The following is a 17,566-nucleotide window of genomic DNA, read 5'->3' as shown; positions in this document are numbered from 1 at the left end:
AGCGACGCAGCAGCACTCCTCCATCACAGGGGCTCGTGTCAGCACCAAAGGGGGTGTTCCCAGAGCAGAGCTGATCAGCACCCTAAGCCCTTTCACCCAGGTGTTCAGCTAGTCAGCATCCTAAGCCCTTTCACCCAGGGAACACACCCTTTTGCCAGCGTAGACTTATGCCTGCAAAAATGGTGGCGTGGCTCCATGGAACTACATAGAGCAGTTCCATGAGGCTTGGGGGAATTTCCAGATTGGCTTGCTTGCTGTGGTGCAGCAAACTGATCAGGAGATAGTGCAGCTGCGCTGTGGCTGCACCACCTCCGGCCATGCCAGAATTACCCCACCTTTAGGATTGCACAGCCCAAATAGCAATCGCAGTTCTCACTTGCTAAGTGTTCATAGATTCTTGCTTATGGGTTTGGCATTCTCAATATTGGGATAGCTTCTGTCTCTTTCTAACAAGAAATATACATGAGCCTCCTGAATAAGAGAGAATGAAATCAGGATGCATTTGGTGCATGCATTTTCAGTTTCTTTCAGGTGCTATGACATCCAAACATGTTCTTAGTAAGCTCTGCCAGCGATTGGGGGTTAGTGTCTGCCAGGAAGTTTCTTTTGGACAGGTTTGGATCCTGGCACTTGATATTATATGTTAAACACAGAAAATACATGCATCCGCTTGTTCGTTTTACTTTCATTCCTTTTAATACCTTAAATATTTCATTCTGAATTAAAGGAATCAATCTATAATCTAATTATCGATAATCACAAGAGCTAATTTACAATTAACAGCTTTCTGATTTTATTAGGCATACAAAATTGTGCCATGGCATGGCAGAATGTGCAATATTTTATGCTTAAAGAGCCACAGCTCCAGCCTCAATTTCTGAGCCTTAAGCACACCAAATTCTTTCTCTAGTTCGCTAAGGGAGGCTGTCTCTCTTTTCCCCCAGCTCACTTGTCCTCCTGCCATTTTCTAGTCAAATTGTAGTGCCTACAAGATTGCAAATGAACAGGGATGGCTCACTGCACAAGTGCTACTTGGGGCACCACAATTTGAGGAAGACAGTGGTGTTGGAGGAGGCAGCTATCAGGACCTGCCAGCAATGGACATGGGTGCCTTTCATCATCTCTCTACTGTTGCCACACTGGTGAGATCCAACAATACTGGTAATGCCACTGGAACTTGTCTTTCAGTGCCACAGATTGGGGAGGTGACAGATGCCCACTGCATCCCCAACCCATACTACCTGGAAGGATGATAATAGTCCAGTTGCCATTAGCACTGTAGATCTGGGAGGTGCTGGACAGGGCACTCAGACTTGCTGGACAGGGCACTAACCCATGGCACTCAGACCTGCTCAAGGCCTCAAAATATTGTGAAACACCTATGCAGAGGAAATGCAAGTCACAGCAAACAGTCTGATTTATGATGTTGAGCAGCAGCAGAAATAGAACCTGTGCCCTGTTCTGATGGTGGCATGAATCAGCCTTCAGTGTTCAGTGCTGCTGCTTCCAGCACCACAGTGGCCATAGATATTGTGACACAGTACTGTTGTCTATGGTACAAAGTGAGGAAGAAGAATAGTTATTCCTGGATGCCTGGTTCTACAACATTTTGACCTAGTTACCTTGATGGATGTGAATAGGATCTTGGGATCTATGAAATCCAGCACTTGTGTTCTGGATCCCTGCCAACTGTAGCTGCAGAAATTATGTAGGGAGCATATTAACAAGCCCTTGATGTCCATCATAAATCAGTCGCTGACTCAGGTTATATTCCCTCAGCAACTCAAAGAGGCATTTATCCAGCAACTACTCAAAAACCCATCACTACAGAAACATGATGTGGCCAATTGTTATCCAGTCTCTAATTTGCCCTTTCTTTGCAAGGTGATTGTGAGAGCAGTGGCAAACTAACTCCTGGTCTTTTGGGATAACTTATCTGCTCTGGATCTATTTCAATTTGGTTTCAGACTTGCCTATGGGATGGAGATGCCAATGGTAGCATTAATTGATGATCTCCATCTGAATGTAGACAAAAGCCATGCCTTCTTGTTGCTCCTGCTAGATGTATCTGCAAACCTTGATACAGTGAATCCTGCTCAGCTCTATCTCTCTCTGACCAGATCTGCTGGCTAGGGCTGCCAACTCTGAGTTGGAAAATTCCTGCAGATTTGTAGATGGAGCTTGGGGGGGGGGGAGGGTTCAGGGATGGGAGGGATCTCAGCAGGGTATAATGCCATAGGCTCCATCCTCTAAAGTTGCCATTTTCTCCAGGAGAACTCATCTCTAGACTGGAGATTAGTTGTAATTCCAGGAGATCTCCAGGCTCCTGGGGGCTGGCAACCCTACCTGGTGCTGTGGTAAAGGCCTTGAACTACTGCCCGACCACTGTGGTTAAGTAGCTAAAAGAGAACAAATTGAAACCAAATCCTGATTAGGCAGAAGTCATGCCAGCTGGGAAAGCTGAGGTCTTGAAGGACATTGTACTTTCCACCTTTGATGGAGTTTGGCTGACCCTTGCTGACTCAGTTAAGAGCTTATGAGTTATTCTGGATCCAGTGTTACTGCTGGAAAAGAAATCAATGAAACTGCAAAAAAAGCTTTCTTTCAAATTCATCAAGTTTGGAAGAGGGCCCCCTATCTTAACAGGCGATCTAGCCACCTGGATCCATACCATGGTAACATTGAGATTAGACTTTTGTAATACAGTCCTCATGGGTTTGCCCTTAAAGTCAACTCAGCGACTTCATTCAGTACAGAATCCCACAGTTTGGATATTATCAGCTGCTAGACAGGACATGCACATTAGGCCCATTCTACAGTCATTCCATTGGCTGCAAATCAGTTTAGGGTTGCCAACCTCCAGGTTGTGCCTAGAGATCTGGAATTACAACTGATCTCCAGGCTACAGAGATAAATTCCCCTGGAGAAAATGCCTACTATGGAGAGTGGATTCTATAGCATTATACCCCACTGAGGTCCCTCCCCAAACTCTACCCTCCACAGGCTCCACTCTCAAAATCTCCTTGTATTTCCCAATCTGGAGTTACCAATCCTACTTACCAGGTTCAAATCAAGGTACTGATTATCACATACAAGAGGCCTTGGATCCTCACACTGGCCACACCACCTCTCCTCCTATGTTCAGTCACAACAGTTCTGCTCAATTGAGCAGGGCCGTCTGTAGATGCCACTCTACACTTGCAGAACAGCCTGCCTGAGGTGGTCAGGAAGCCTCCCAATCTCCGGTTATTCCACAAATTATGTAAAGCGGAGTTGTTTGGGAGAGCTTTTCTATAAAGGTAATAGGTGTATACTATAACACAATAGTTTAGAACAGCACTTTATGAAGGGAAAGGGACTATGGGTGATACCACTATGTAAAGGGTATATTCACAGTTTGCTGCATGTATCACCCTATTCTCATTTCATTGTTTTCTACTGATTTAATACCATTTTTCTTCATTGTATCGACACTCCATATCATGCCTAATATGCTATGCTCACTCAGATTTCGCTAATCCTGGTACATTGCTCATTTGATGCCTCCTCACACTGATTGTATTGACCTACACTGTGCTTATTAGATGTTTCTTTGTATGGACCATTATTGATTTACATTGTGTAATCCCCTTTGAGTCTCAATGAGACAGGTGAACTATAAATACAGTTAATAATTTCCAAGGCAGCAAATTACAGTGCAGCTGCAGTTTAAACCAAGTAATATGACTGGGAGGCTACAGCCTTGGAGAAGAACAGCATTTCACATGAGTGGGTACAACTCTTCCCATCCTGATTTTGGCAGAGATGTTATGGTGACAGAGAGATGTGTTCCTCCTTTTTCATCCTTTGATTAAATGCTGGGGGGGGGGTTGATTTTGAGAAGCTCATAACTTTCGTGCTTGAAAGCACTGCTGAATATGTACTTGAAGTAGTTGGAGAAGATCAGATTGTCTCATACCGTAAAGCATTTATCTCTCTCTCCCCCACAACCCCCATTCCAAATCTGTCACTGAGAGAAGCTCAGCCTAAGTTTTCCTTTTCAGTGTACAAAAACTGAGGAAGTTTCCTGTCTTCCTTTGACAAGGGCTGCCTGTCATGTGATTCTAAGACTGAGTCACTTAGGTCCTTTGCCAGTTGCCATCGCTTTTCCCTGAGATCTAAATGCTGCCAGGCTGTAATAAAATCTCTTTCTGATGCAAAGATGGCCTGTGCTCTCTTCCACAGAGATGACGGATGGATAAAGAGCTCCCAGATCAGTTTCATTCAAGAGGGGCTCTTCACAATTGGCAGCAAGGCATGCCTGTTCTGTGCTACTTCCAAAGACCTTTCCCTGCTTACACAAACAGTGGCTGTGCTTCCCATATTTTTGATGTATCTTGACTGAACAGAATGCAGTTACTTTCTCTCAATATATATGAATGCGGCTCATGGGGGTGGATGTAGGATGAAATGGGCAATGAGTTTCAAGGAGATAGACGTAATTTATATACACGAGGCTAGAACTGTACAGTAGAAATGTAGACTCTTGACACGGAAAAACCCAAATCCTGCAACCAGAACCAACTAGGAGTTCAAGTGAACGTACATAGTCTTTTAAAAAATTATTTGAAGCTCTTTTAATCCGGTTCTGTTACCCAATGGACCCATCATGCCCTTACTACAGCTAAAAGACTCATATAACAACACTGGGAAGATAAAAGCCCACCTCTGATAAATCAATGGATTGAGGATTTTAGAACTCTATTAATATTTGAATGCATGGCATACTGATGACAACTGTGTATGAACTTATTTTTAGATATTTGGAAACCTTTTATAGAAACTTATGTGTAGGTCTGCCACCACTGTTATATTTTGTATTTTTTTAATCTTTATCTAGTTGCTTGAGTTTTTCCCCTTGTTCTTTTCTTATCTTTTGGAAGTAAATAAATGAAAGAAAAAACATACTGCAGGATTCAAAGTGATTCACAAATTATGATCTAAAGTGATTCACAAATTATGATCTAAAACAAAGGGTGCCAGAAATACAGCTCCTATACATAATTCACAGTGGGTAGCCGTGTTAGTCTGTCTGCAGTAGTAGAAAAGGGCAAGAGTCCAGTAGCACCTTAAAGACTTACAAAAATATTTTCTGGTAGGGTATGAGCTTTCGTGAGCCACAGCTCACTTCTTCAGATACAACTTCTCACCCATGATGATAAACTACTTAACAGGAACGTGGACTCTGGCACCAAGGCCTGCAACAAACCAAGGTGCCAACTTTGCCCTCATATAGATTCTAGGAACATCATCTCTGGACCCACCAATGTCAGCCATACTATCTCAGGTTCATACTCATCTTCTAATGTGATTTATGCCATCACATGCCAGCAATGCCCTTCCACAATCTACATTGGACAAACAGGTCAGTCTCTTAGACAAAGATTAAATGGACATAAGTCTGACATCAGAAACCACAATATTCAAAAACCAGTGGGAGAACATTTCAACCTTCCAGGACATTCTGTTGCAGATTTAAGAGTAGCGGTTCTCTTACAAAGGAATTTCAAAGGGAGATTAGAAAGAGAAACTGCTGAATTACAGTTGATATTCAAACTAAAGTCAATGCATTTACCTGGGCTGAATAAAGACCTTGCATTCATGGCTCATTACCAATGCTGATTTCTCCACACCCATCTCTCCCCTGGACATCACAGACTCTTCTGCATACCACACCTAATCCCATCACGCCTGCTATTCACATTTACATACTGTTAACATTTACATACTAATGCTTGTCTGAATTCACTCTCCTCTACTTAAAGACAGATGGATTCACATTCTAGCTGTATCTGAAGAAGTGAGCTGTGGCTCACGAAAGCTCAATACCCTACCAGAAAATATTTTTGTTGTGTCTTTAAGGTGCTTCTGGATTCTTGCCCTTTTCTACAGCTCCTATACATGTGTGTGTAAAGTGCCTTCAAGTCGCAGCCGACTTATAGTCGGCTTTTGGGGTTTTCATGGCAAGAGACTAACAGAGGTGATTTGCCAGTGCCTTCCTCTTCCCAGCAACCCTGGTATTCCTTGGTGGTCTCCCATCCAAATACTAACCAGGGCTGACCCTGCTTAGCTTCCGAGATCCGACGAGATCCGGCTAGCCTGGGCCATCCAGGTCAGGGGCTCCTATACATAACTGCCCCCAATCAGGGATTGTGGAAAGCATGCTTAAACAGTTTACAGTTACTGGAAATTCTGAAGGGTGCATCCCTGTTGTAGCATTTTGGAGAGGCTGCTCCAGAAAATCAGAGTGGCCAGGCCTGGACAAAGGCAGTCCATATTGCCTTAGCTGATAGGACAAATAGCAAAGAGAGGGATGACAAATGGAGTTGCTACACAGACTCATATAGTTGGAGATGGTCTTTCAGATATGAGATTCATAGATTGGGGAGGACTTTAAAGGCTAATTTGAATTGAATGTGGAAACAAATCAGCAGCAAATTTCAGCCTTGGGATAATATGCATAAAGAGTTATTCCCCGTTATCCATCTTGCTTCCCTATTGTCTTCAAGGGCACATAGAGATTGTTACAGTAGTCCAGTTCTGAAGTTAGTATGTAATTGATTACAGTGGTGCACCTAGTAAAGGGGCAAGGTCTGGGTCAAATGCAGCTGAAAAAAAAGCACTAAGGCTTATGTATACTTATTTAAAAGGAATTCCTGTAGAACCCAATAAGGCTTGATTTTCAGTCAATACAAAGAAGGATCTGGCTGCAAATCTACTGTTCTCATATCTTAGTCCTTCCTGAGTAGATAACCAAAAGATGCGAAACATTGAAGGGCCACCAGTGAGCAATCAGCAAACAAATAGGAACACGAGGTAACAGAATCCCTAATAAGACTCTCTTAGTTCCTCATGCTGAGCCAGTGTGGTGTAGTGGTTAAGAGTGGTGGACTCTAATCTGGGTTTGTTCTCCACTCCTCCAGATGAGTGGTGGACGCTAATCTGGTGAACCGGGTTAGTTTCCTCACTTCTACACATGAAGCCAGCTGGGTCACCTTGGGCTAGTTGCAGCTCTCTTAGAGCTCTCAGCCCCACCTACCTCACAGGGTGTCTGTTGTGGGGAGGGGAAGGTAATTGTAAGCCAGTTTGATTCTTCCTTAAGTGGTAGAGAAAGTCAGCATATAAAACCCAACTCTTCATCATCATCTTGTGGTAGAAATTGTCATGTCTCTTGATTCATGAATATTTGAAATGGATTCTCAAATATTGTCACATTAAGAAATATTTTTCTTGAAAACTATCACATTTTATTCTTCACTGCAAGCTTAGCTGTGCAGATACTTATATTTCACAGTAACATACGTTGTGGAACTCCTTGTTAGTGTAGGTTGTGATGGGACCCATTGTGACAGGGTTTTGTTTAAAAGGGTAGGGAGGTCATCAATTTAGATAGAATAAAAAACCTTCATTTGTCCTCCTCCTCCTCCTGAACAGACTCTGGGTTAGCACAGCAAGCAAAATAAGAAAAGAAAGCAGGCAGTTAGACCATTTTTCTGTGTAGCAGATTCCTCAAAGTACGATGACAGCTGTTTATCTGGCATATAACATGTTTTATAGCTGGCTGTAGCTGACCTGAATGCCTATGTGTCCAGAATAAGTGGTTATAAAGAATGAGTCTGGTATTAGCTGAGATGCCCTGGCTTGCCAACCAGGCTTGAATATCTGTAAAGATTCCAGACACTGTACAATCTTAAAGCAAGTATTTGGTATCTTAAAGCAATAAAATATACTGCTGAATTTTATCTAAAGGGAAGTTGGAGGAAAATTTGGAAACTTCTACTTAGGCTAAAAGTTTGACAGTATTTCTAGGGAAATAATATAATTTCAATAATCTTGAAGTTGAGAAAAATGAATTTCAGTGTATGAGGGGCTGTGCCTCAGTGGAAGAGCCTCTGCTTTGCAAGCAGAAGGTCCAAGATACAATCCCTAGCATCTCCAGTTAAAAGGACCAGGCAGTAGGTAAAGTGAAGGGATTCTACCTGAGATCCTGGAGAGCTGCTGCCACTCTGAGTAGACAGTACTGACCTTGATGGGCCAGAGGTCTGATTCAGTATAAGGCAGCTTCACTCATGAACTTCACGCAGCTTCACGCATGTAATCTTTCTAGTTTATATAACAATGAAGCCTTACTTGAAACACTTTTTAAACTCCCATTTATATCCTAAAGTTCCCAAATGCATTTTCCTCATGAGATTCCAACTATCATAGTCACTTTCCAAGTGAGATTCCGTCTCTCATCTTGACTGATGGCTCGTTATTTGACTATCACGCCTGATGTCAAGAACACTGCACCAATAAAAGGCACACTTTTTAATTAAGCTTTCTTTTTAAAGCTCTGCCAGCCCTTGCTCATACCTATGGTGGTATGGTGGGTTTTCTGCATCCTAAGAATGCGTGGGCCCAATAATGGTATAGGAGGGGTGATGTGACTAAGCAGATTGGCAGAGTTCTACGTCAAAGTCTTCAACAGGTTCAAAGCATTCCTGCCATGTATTACCCATGGTTAGGTAAGGAAATGATTCCAACAGGCAAGTGTTGGGGGAAAACAAAGTACACAGTTTTATTAAACAAAAAAATGCACCCTTTTACCCAGGCTAAGTAATCTTTAAACAAAAATAACCTTTTATCCAGGCTGAATCCGAAATAAGGATGGGAAGTTGTCTCCTGGGAGGCAAGCAAGCCGCTTCTTCTCTGGCAGCCAGACACCCTCCTCCTGGCTGGCTGGCTGGCTCCTTATCTGAAGCCCTCCCCTTCTTTTAAGAGTGAAAACTAACCTTTTTCGCCATCACCAGCTGCTCATCATTTACAGTGCTGTGTGAAAGTTAACTCCCTAATGACCTGAGATTGCTCTCACATGGGGAAGGGCTGCATTGACCACCATCTACCTCCTCGTAGTACAATGGTCTTCCGCAGTTTCCACTACATGCCCCCAAGTTAGAGCCTCTGGGAAGAGAGGTCCCAATTAGCTAGTTAATCACTGAGCTTTTTTGTTTTTTGCATTACAGCAGGGGGAAAATTGAATGCTGCTTATCAATAAGTGTCTCCTCTGGTGCCTTGCACCGTGAAAAACAGGCAATGTCTCTCTACTAACAGATGCATTTCCCAGCTGTTCATGTGGGCAAGCTAGCCTCAGGGAAAGCACAGAGAGGTTTTCACTGCCAGAAAATAAGACCACATCTCCCTCACTTTTCCCAGTTGCTTTTCAAAAAATTATAGGGTGGCAAAACTGGAATAAAGGAGCTTAGGAAAAATTGCTGTCAGTGTTGGTGATAGTGGCAGAACTAAACAAACAGCCTGCCCACATTCGTCCTCCCTAGGAACATGGCAACAGTTTCTTTAACATTCAGTTCTTTTCACTTTTGCATGATTAAACCGGTGCTCATTTTTCTCTCAGCGCTGATTGCTCTTCAAAGGATACTAAATCAATTTCCAGCAGTAATACTTAAAGTTCTTGTTTCTGTTGCAAGCAAATTTGAATGGTGGATACCAGAAAGGAAAGCCAATGAGGCTAAAAGTGGGAGTTATCACTCCTAAGCAGTGCTGAAGGCTTCGAAGAAAAATGCAACATTTTACATCTTTAAAACAAAGTAGGCTATTAAGCGTGCAATGCTCAGAAGGATTTTATCTTGCCTAAAAACAAAAACAAAAAAGAATTTTTTTCAACATCAAATCCCAATGGGAAAACAATTTACAGTTTCAATCAAAGCCATGCATGCCGTTTGATTACCACACTATCTGCAAAATTTACTGACATTTTAATACAGAGTGAAATGATAGCCTGGAAACAAAAATTCAGGAGAATCAAAGATGAGAGCTCGATATAAGCAGTGTTGGTGTCTTCGTGCATAGTAACATCAAGTTTCTTATTTTTTTACAGGAACAAATGCCATTTACCTCTGATTCTATCATTTGTGATTAGCATCACCTCAGACATTTGCCACCAAATATACCATTTTGATTATTTAATGGTATGCTTTTAAACCCTTTCCTGCTTTCACTGATACAGATGACAATAGGGTACCTCTGTCTTTTGTTAATTTATAATCATCAGAATGTAAATATCATCAGCTTTTTCCAGTTTAGATCATATTTTGGGATCACATTTTGAGCCGACTGAAAGACTATGAAAGATCATAAATCTTCGTTTTCTTAGCCTTTACTGAGTTACTGAGTTAGAGAAACATTTGTAAATGTAGCTGCAGTTTGCATGCAGGCTGAACAACCTGAAAAGGTATCCATTTTTAGTGTAGTGGACTTCAAAGATGTGTGCAAAACTGAAGAACAGGCCAAGAAAGGGTTACAGGAGTGGCCTCCTGCCAGAACAGATGGATAAAAGGAAGAAGAACCCTCAAAGATGCAGTTAGCAAGAGTCCTGCCAAAGGCACTAGGTAGACAGTTGAATCAGAAAGAGGGTGGTAGGAAACAACGCAATGGAGGGAGCAAGCTAAAACACACATAGGGGTATTCTTCACGGAGATTTGCTGCTGTTTCGATGCTGATTTGCATCGGAGGCAAATTTTGGTTATTCACTGCAGATCCATTTTTTCCCCCACTGAGCAAAATAAGCCGGGTTAAAAGAGAGGCAATCCAAACCACTTCTGAGCCGTACTTTCCAGTAGAAGAGCGTTTTGTTGCTCGGATGTCCATGAAAAAATGTTTGCTTCGCTCCCCGGGACGTCTCCTTTCTCCTCCCCCAAGAACGGTGATTGGCTGGGGGAGTTGCCACTCTAACAGCATCGCACCGGCAGGAGGGAGACCCAAAGCAGACTGGCTGCCCCTCTTCAGAAGGGTGATGGGGGTTTTGGCTTGGATTTGCCGCTCTCAGGATGCCCCCCCAACACACACACACATAGGATCGCACCGCCTGGAGGGAGACCCAGAGCAGACTGGCTGCCCCTCTTCAGAAGGGTGACGGGAGTTTTGGCTTGGATTTGCCGCTCTCGGGATGCCCCCCCCCAACACACACACACACAGGATCATGGGAAGAGTGGGCAGGATGAGGCGGATTTGGAGCGGTGAGTCATGAGCGGCAGCAGACGTAAGCAGCGCAGAGAAGTGCGCTGTTTCTCCCGTGAAAAATTGAAAACGCCTCGGGATGGGGGGGGGGATCTGCGCTGCCATGAAAAAGCTATTTAAATCGGTTTATTGTTTGCTCTTATTCGAAACCGAAGCAAAATCCACCGTGAAAAATACCCCATAAACACACACAACCCTGCCTGTTCATCCAACCTGCCTAGGTAGGTATGGTGAGTCCATATCCAGTTTGCTGGAGGACTGAGTGAGCTACTAGAAGGTGAACGTAGCTGGTTATTGGGGTGTTGTTTTTTGTTTGGACCAGGGGTCCTCAAACTAAGGCCCGAGGGCCGGATCCGGCCCCCGGAGGGCTTTTGTCCGGCCCGGGGACCAAGGAAGCCAGTCCCCCCTTGCCCCCCTCCCCAGAGCTTTTCTGGGCTTCCTGGCTGTGTACGCACAACTGGAAGCCTCCCTCCCGCCCCAGTCGCCCCCTTCCCTGCTCCCTCTCCAGCCCAAAACCCCTTTCCTGGGCACACAAGGCATCTTGCTGCTTCGCGTGCCGCCCGGTCGCCCCCTTCCCCCTCTCCCTCCCAGGCCCCAAACCTCCTTTCCTGGGTGCGCGAGGCGTCTTGCTGCCTCGCACGCCGCCCAGTTGCCCCCTTCCTGTCCTGGCGTTCCTGTTTTGGCCACAGTTGGCAGCGTTCTCACGGCTCGGGGCTCTCTCTCCTCCTGGGGGTATCCTTGTGGCCTGGAGGTAATTGTAGGGGCCCCTTGGGGGGGGGGGGCTGGGCATATCTCCAGGGAGAAGAAAAAGACTTGTGGCCATTTATGCACAGGAGGTTTTGCCTTGGATTTGCGGCTCTCCAGATGCACATTTTCCCCATCCGAATTCTCAGAACTCAAAAGTAAATTCCCCCCCCACCCCAGGGGAGAGTTTGGAGAATTCGGATGGGGAAAATGTGCATCTGGAGAGCGGCAAATCCAAGGCAAACCCTTCCATGAATAAATGGCCTTGGTTTTTACATGCCAACTTTCTCTACCACTAAAGGGAGACTCAAATTGCCTTACAATCCCCTTCCCATACCCTCCCACAACAGACTCCCTGTGAGGCAGGAGTGGGGAATCAAACCCGCTTCTCACGTGGAGGAGTGGGGAATCAAACCCGGTTCTCTAGAGTCCCCGCTCCCAACCACCACTCTTAACCACTACAGGGGGAATGACCGGGCTTGTAAGGAGGATGCTTTTCCGGAGAGCCCCCTCGCGCCGCCGCCTCCTCCCCCGAAACAGTCCGGCCCCCAACAGTGTTTGAGGGACAGTGAACTGGCCCCCTGTTTAAAAAGTTTGAGGACCCCTGGTTTGGACTATGTGATCTCCATGAAGGGAAGTTAACCCCAAGAAAGACCAGCCGAACACTTCTCACTCTGAGGGAAGAATCCTCCCAGCTGGCTGCTGAACAGTGGTACTGTACCCTCAGACGCCTCACCTTTACCTGCCCAGAATGTAACACAATCTTTTTGAAATATTAGGATAGTTGTCTTTTAATATTTAAATTTATAAATGGGCGAAGGGGTTTACAAATCAATACACTGGGGATGCAGATAAAATATAAAACAAGCTCCTTTTGTTGGGTTTGTTTGTAGCTAGGTAATTATAGAGAAGAATTTTGTAAATTGTTTTGTCCCTCCCCTTGACTATCATAAAGCGTGGCTATGTAGTGCATTTAGCTCCACAGCGTGCATCCACACCTGGTTTAGGATCAGATATTATGTTCCAATTACTGAATGAGATCTGAATCTGGATCATCCCTTCTTTTGGCAGCAACTGCAGAGTGAGCCGCCAAGTTTGCAAAGACTGAGCACATGAGATCTTTACTTAAGGCTCACTGAGGATCAGAATGGAAGATTTTGACTATAATAAACCCTGGAAGGTGGCTTGGGATAGCGTGCTAAGTCCTGCTTGGGAAAAATCCCAACAACTAAGTTCAGCAGCCCAATTGAAAATCATCAGAGAATGAAAATTACTGTGAGAGCCGGAAACATTTCATGCCTTGACTTTCTAACCTTAATGAAGCATTCTCTCTCTCTCTCTCTCTCTCTCTCTCTCTCTCTCACACACACACACACACACACACACACACACACACACACACACACACACACACAGAGCCATATTTATATGAGCTGAAAGATGCTTTTGGAGCCTGAGATTTTGCTAACCTACAGGACTTCTCCACTAATTATATACTCAAGTTTTCCTCCTAGGGAGATTGAGCTAAAATTAGTGGTTTTATGCTTGAGTGAAAGTCATTGCTGTATATACTAACTAGGACTGAAAGTTTGTAGTAGACTATGAAATGAGCAAACCTGTTTTTGTCTGAAACTTCATTTACATTATAAAACAGTGTTGGTTCAAAAGTGCAATGGATGCATTCATGAGAATGTTTTCAGAAGTTCAAGCAACGAAGGATTTGGCCTCCTTCTATATTCATAGCTGATAATAAAAAGGGGAAACTCTTGCAGTGTTCCCATTGATTATCTGTGGAAGCAATATAAATTTCATGGTTTCAAAAATGGGGAGAACTAGTGGATGATCACAACATCCTAAGCTAAAGATTTTCCAAACTAAAGTTCAGTTATGGGTTCTAATTCAAGGTGCTGATGTTTACCTTTAACGCTCTTCATAATCTGGGATCCACATACCTGAATGACCATCTCTTCTGGCATTCGCCCTTACAGTATCTTGTCAGTGCAGCAATGTCTTTTGGTGGTTCTGATCCCCATATGGGTATGTTCTGCTGATGCCCACTCAAGGGCATTTTCTGTGGTTGCAACAACAACCATCAGAACAGCCACCCAGGAGAAGAACAAGATGGCCACAGTAGGTGCTGCTGCCATTACTTCCCTTTGTCCATGGTCCTCTTGTTCTCCTCCACATGCCTTAGCATGAGCAGCAGCTGTGCCCAGGGCCAGCATGGTGTAGTGGTTAAGAGCAGTAGACTCTAATCTAGAGAACTGAGTTTGATTCCCCACTCCTCCACATGAGCAGCGAACTCTAATCTGGTGAACCGGGTTGGTTTTCCCACTCCTACACATGAAGCCTACTGGGTGACCTTGGGCTAGTCACAGTTCTCTCTGAACTCTCTCAACCCCACCTACCTCACAAGATGTCTGTTGTGAGGAGAGTAAGGGAAGGTGACTGTAAGCCGGTTTGAGACTTCTTTCGGTAGAGAAAACCAGGGTATAAAAACCAACTCTTCTTCTTCTTCTCCTTCCTCCTCCTCTTCCTTCTCCTTTCATCCCCCACTTCTGCCTCTCATTTACTGCCACCACTAAGAGAAGTGGCGGGACATAAAGAAACAACAACAACAACATTGTGCCAACATAATGATGTCACTTCCAGGAAATCTCATAAGTGACATCACACCTCTCTAGGAATCACCAGAAACACTGTGCGTTTTCCAGAGTTTCCAGTGATTACTAGAGAGAAATTACATCACTTCTGGATTTTCCTCATGCTTTCACTGATGGTGGCCCTCTATGTCTTTGCTCCCACAGACTCCCACCAGTTGCCAGGCCAGGCCTCATGCTGGGGAGTGAGTGAGAAGGCAGAGAGTGAAGTAAAGGCTGCAAAGGCTTCTTCCCAAGAGAGATTTCACAATGCTGTTGGCTAGCTCAGAGAAAGTTTCTGCAGTGAGAAGTCTGAACACACTTTACTTCTGGTTTTGCTTGCACGAAATGAATCCATGAATCTCAGGGTCATGGAAGTGTATACCACTGAGACTTGTTTAAAGTTTTCCTATGATGTTTACAGTCTAACTCAGAAGAAAAACCTGAATAAAACCACAACAGTGTGAACTCTCTTTAGACTGGTAATTGAAGCTCCCCATAGATTGGATTTCCTTTGCAAGAGCAGTACAAGATAGAGGAGGGAGAACGCAAGAGTCAGTTATGAAATCCATTCTAACAAATTTCAAATGAGTATCCTTTTGTTGCAGCTGACATCCCATCCTTTTCACTGGAACTCAATTAACAATCCTCTGTTTTGGCAACCTTATGGTTGCATTCAGATGACCAGGAGGTGCACAATGATCACACAGCAGAGGCAGTTGCTGGCAGCATTCAGTCAAATAGTGTCTATAACACGGGGCTTGATTACACAGTCAGAAGTCACAGATTGTTGCATCATCACATGGTACATTTGTAAGCCTCTACTGTTGTCTCCTTTTCATGTGAAAGCATCCCCAGAGTGCCCAGTTTGAGCGCACAGAGCTGTGCATAAAATCAGTACAGAACGAGAACACGATTATTCTGTCAACATAATTTGCAATCTTAACACCAGACACAGTTGTAATCCAATTAAGCCTGGGAGATTTTCTTCCATTACTGTTTTAAGACTTTACTAATCTGCTACAGCTCATGGTTTAGCACTACAACTCATTTCTCTCTTTTTAAAGAAAAAAGAGTTATGCATAACTGTATGCAATCAGGTGGTGGGGGTAGGGAGAACAGGCACGAGCACACTTCCCCCTCTATAAATTCAACATGGCACGTAGGGTACAGAGTTTGCCACCAAAAGTGGCACAAATTTCTAGAATGACTAAAGGTATACTTTGCTCTGGAAACTAGGCAAAAGGCATGCAATGGATCTACTGAGTATATGTCCTTCACTGACTTGGGTCATCATTTTCCACAACATCTGTTGAAAGCTTATCCCATGTTCCATTGCAATGTTAACTAAGTCAAATATAAATACCTTCTGTTGGCAGGGAAGGGTGGTCAGTTTACTGATGAATTTATTATCAATGTTATACTTCTTGAAGAAGCTCATTAAATAGTAACCAACATGTAAGAAATCAGACAACTTTGCAAAAAACAAAGGTGTATTTCTATTATATTTGATGTCTGCTATACTTTCTCTTGTTCTGTAGATAATTGTGAGGAGCCATTGGTATTCTCGTTACCCATGGCAGCCTTTGACAGCTCCTCCGAGCTCTCCAGCAATCATAGACCCAGCTTTGCAAATCTCAACAGACGGGACGGTAAGATCACTGGCTGTCATAATATCGCTGTAATGCATACATGCATAATTTGAGTTGGTCTTTCTAGAGCCTTCAGATTCTGCTTGAGTAGAAACCTACCTTAATATCCCATAGGTAGTAAGGTGGTAGAAATTAATTCCAGGAATTAAGCCAGACTCCTTTGCACTTGGGTGGGAGAAAACTGTAGCTCTTCGCAATTACAGGCTAAATATACTTCCTTCAAAAATTCATTTTGAAATTAGATCCAATCTGAAAAAGCCTGGAATTCTTATATATGCATGTGCTGTCAAGCTTCAACCTACTTAGGGCGACCCAAGCAAGGGGCTTTCAAGGCAAGTGAGAAGCAGAGATGGTTCACCATTGCCTTCCTCTGCAGAGGAAGGCATTGGTGGTGTCCCATCCAAATATTCTGCTTAGCTTCCAAGATCTAATAAGATTGGGCTATCCTATATAATTCAAAATAATCTGTAATTCTTAGGCCTACTTTTTCTCTCAGTGCAATGGAATCTATGACTGTATCTGTTTCCCCACACTATCTTGGATCATGTGAGCCACTAAAGTAGCTAGTTCTCACACTAGCATGGACCTTTGTGGGAGCTTGGACAATCCCATTAAAGAAAAGAGCCATGTTGCAGACTCCTTCCGCACTGTTTTGGGTCTTTTGATGTATTACCAGAGTAGTGTGGAAAGGAGAAATAATATACCTACTGTCATGCCACTGAGATAACATCACAAGGAGTCACAAGCAGTGTTAAGGTCCATTTTCAAAATTAAGAGCCTTCCTTCATCTCCTAAACCAATGCTGCTAAATCCCATTGTTCGTGATTTCGATCTCTCTTCTATAGACCATTGCAATCTCATCCTTTTGGAATTCAGTCCTGCTGTACTCTTAATTTTTGATCATGTTAGTTTTCCTTGTCCCAAGTCTTCAGCAAAGGTTTGCCTGAAGCACCCTGGACTCAACTGTGCTTCCAGTCATCTGATTCCTCACTGCTACCTTGGTTTTACTCTCTATCCGTCAATTCTTTATCTATCAAATTTCTATTATCTTACCCATGCAATACATAAAAATTTGTGTTGTCCATGTGTTTTATCTTGCCAAGGGCCGTAAATAAACAATCTATATATCTTGTGCGAGCCATATTGGAATACTATATGTGGTAGAAAGTGCCATCAAGTCACAGCTGACTTATGGAGACCCCATAGGCTTTTCAAGGCAAAAAATGAAGAGAGGTGATTTGCCATTGCCTGCCTCTGTGTAGCAACCCTGTTCTTCCTTTGCGGTCTCCAATTCAAGCACTAACCAGGGTTGACCCTACTTAGCTTCCGAGATCTGACAAGATCAGGCCATCCTGGGCCATCCAGGTCAGATCTAGAAATATACCAGGGTTAGAAAACCATTGTCATAAAAAATGTTAAGAATAGGAAAGAATTTTCCATAGATCAGAAAATTGTCAAAGGTTGGCTTCACACTTT

At 43.7% G+C, this 17,566-nt stretch overlaps 1 protein-coding gene across 1 annotated transcript in view; it reads left to right on the top strand.

Moving 5' to 3' along the window:
* The window catches only part of CNTNAP5 (contactin associated protein family member 5), a 603,640-nt gene that overhangs the window by 114,435 nt on the left and 471,639 nt on the right, over window positions 1-17,566 (top strand). Inside the window, exon 2 of the mRNA XM_056861386.1 lies at window positions 15,980-16,090. Coding sequence (XP_056717364.1) covers window positions 15,980-16,090 — 111 coding nt within the window. The remainder of the gene's footprint in view (window positions 1-15,979; window positions 16,091-17,566) is intronic.

This window comes from Euleptes europaea, chromosome 15, assembly GCF_029931775.1.
Source record: "Euleptes europaea isolate rEulEur1 chromosome 15, rEulEur1.hap1, whole genome shotgun sequence".
Taxonomy (NCBI): domain Eukaryota; kingdom Metazoa; phylum Chordata; class Lepidosauria; order Squamata; family Sphaerodactylidae; genus Euleptes; species Euleptes europaea.
This window is presented reverse-complemented; position numbering and strand designations above follow the sequence as displayed.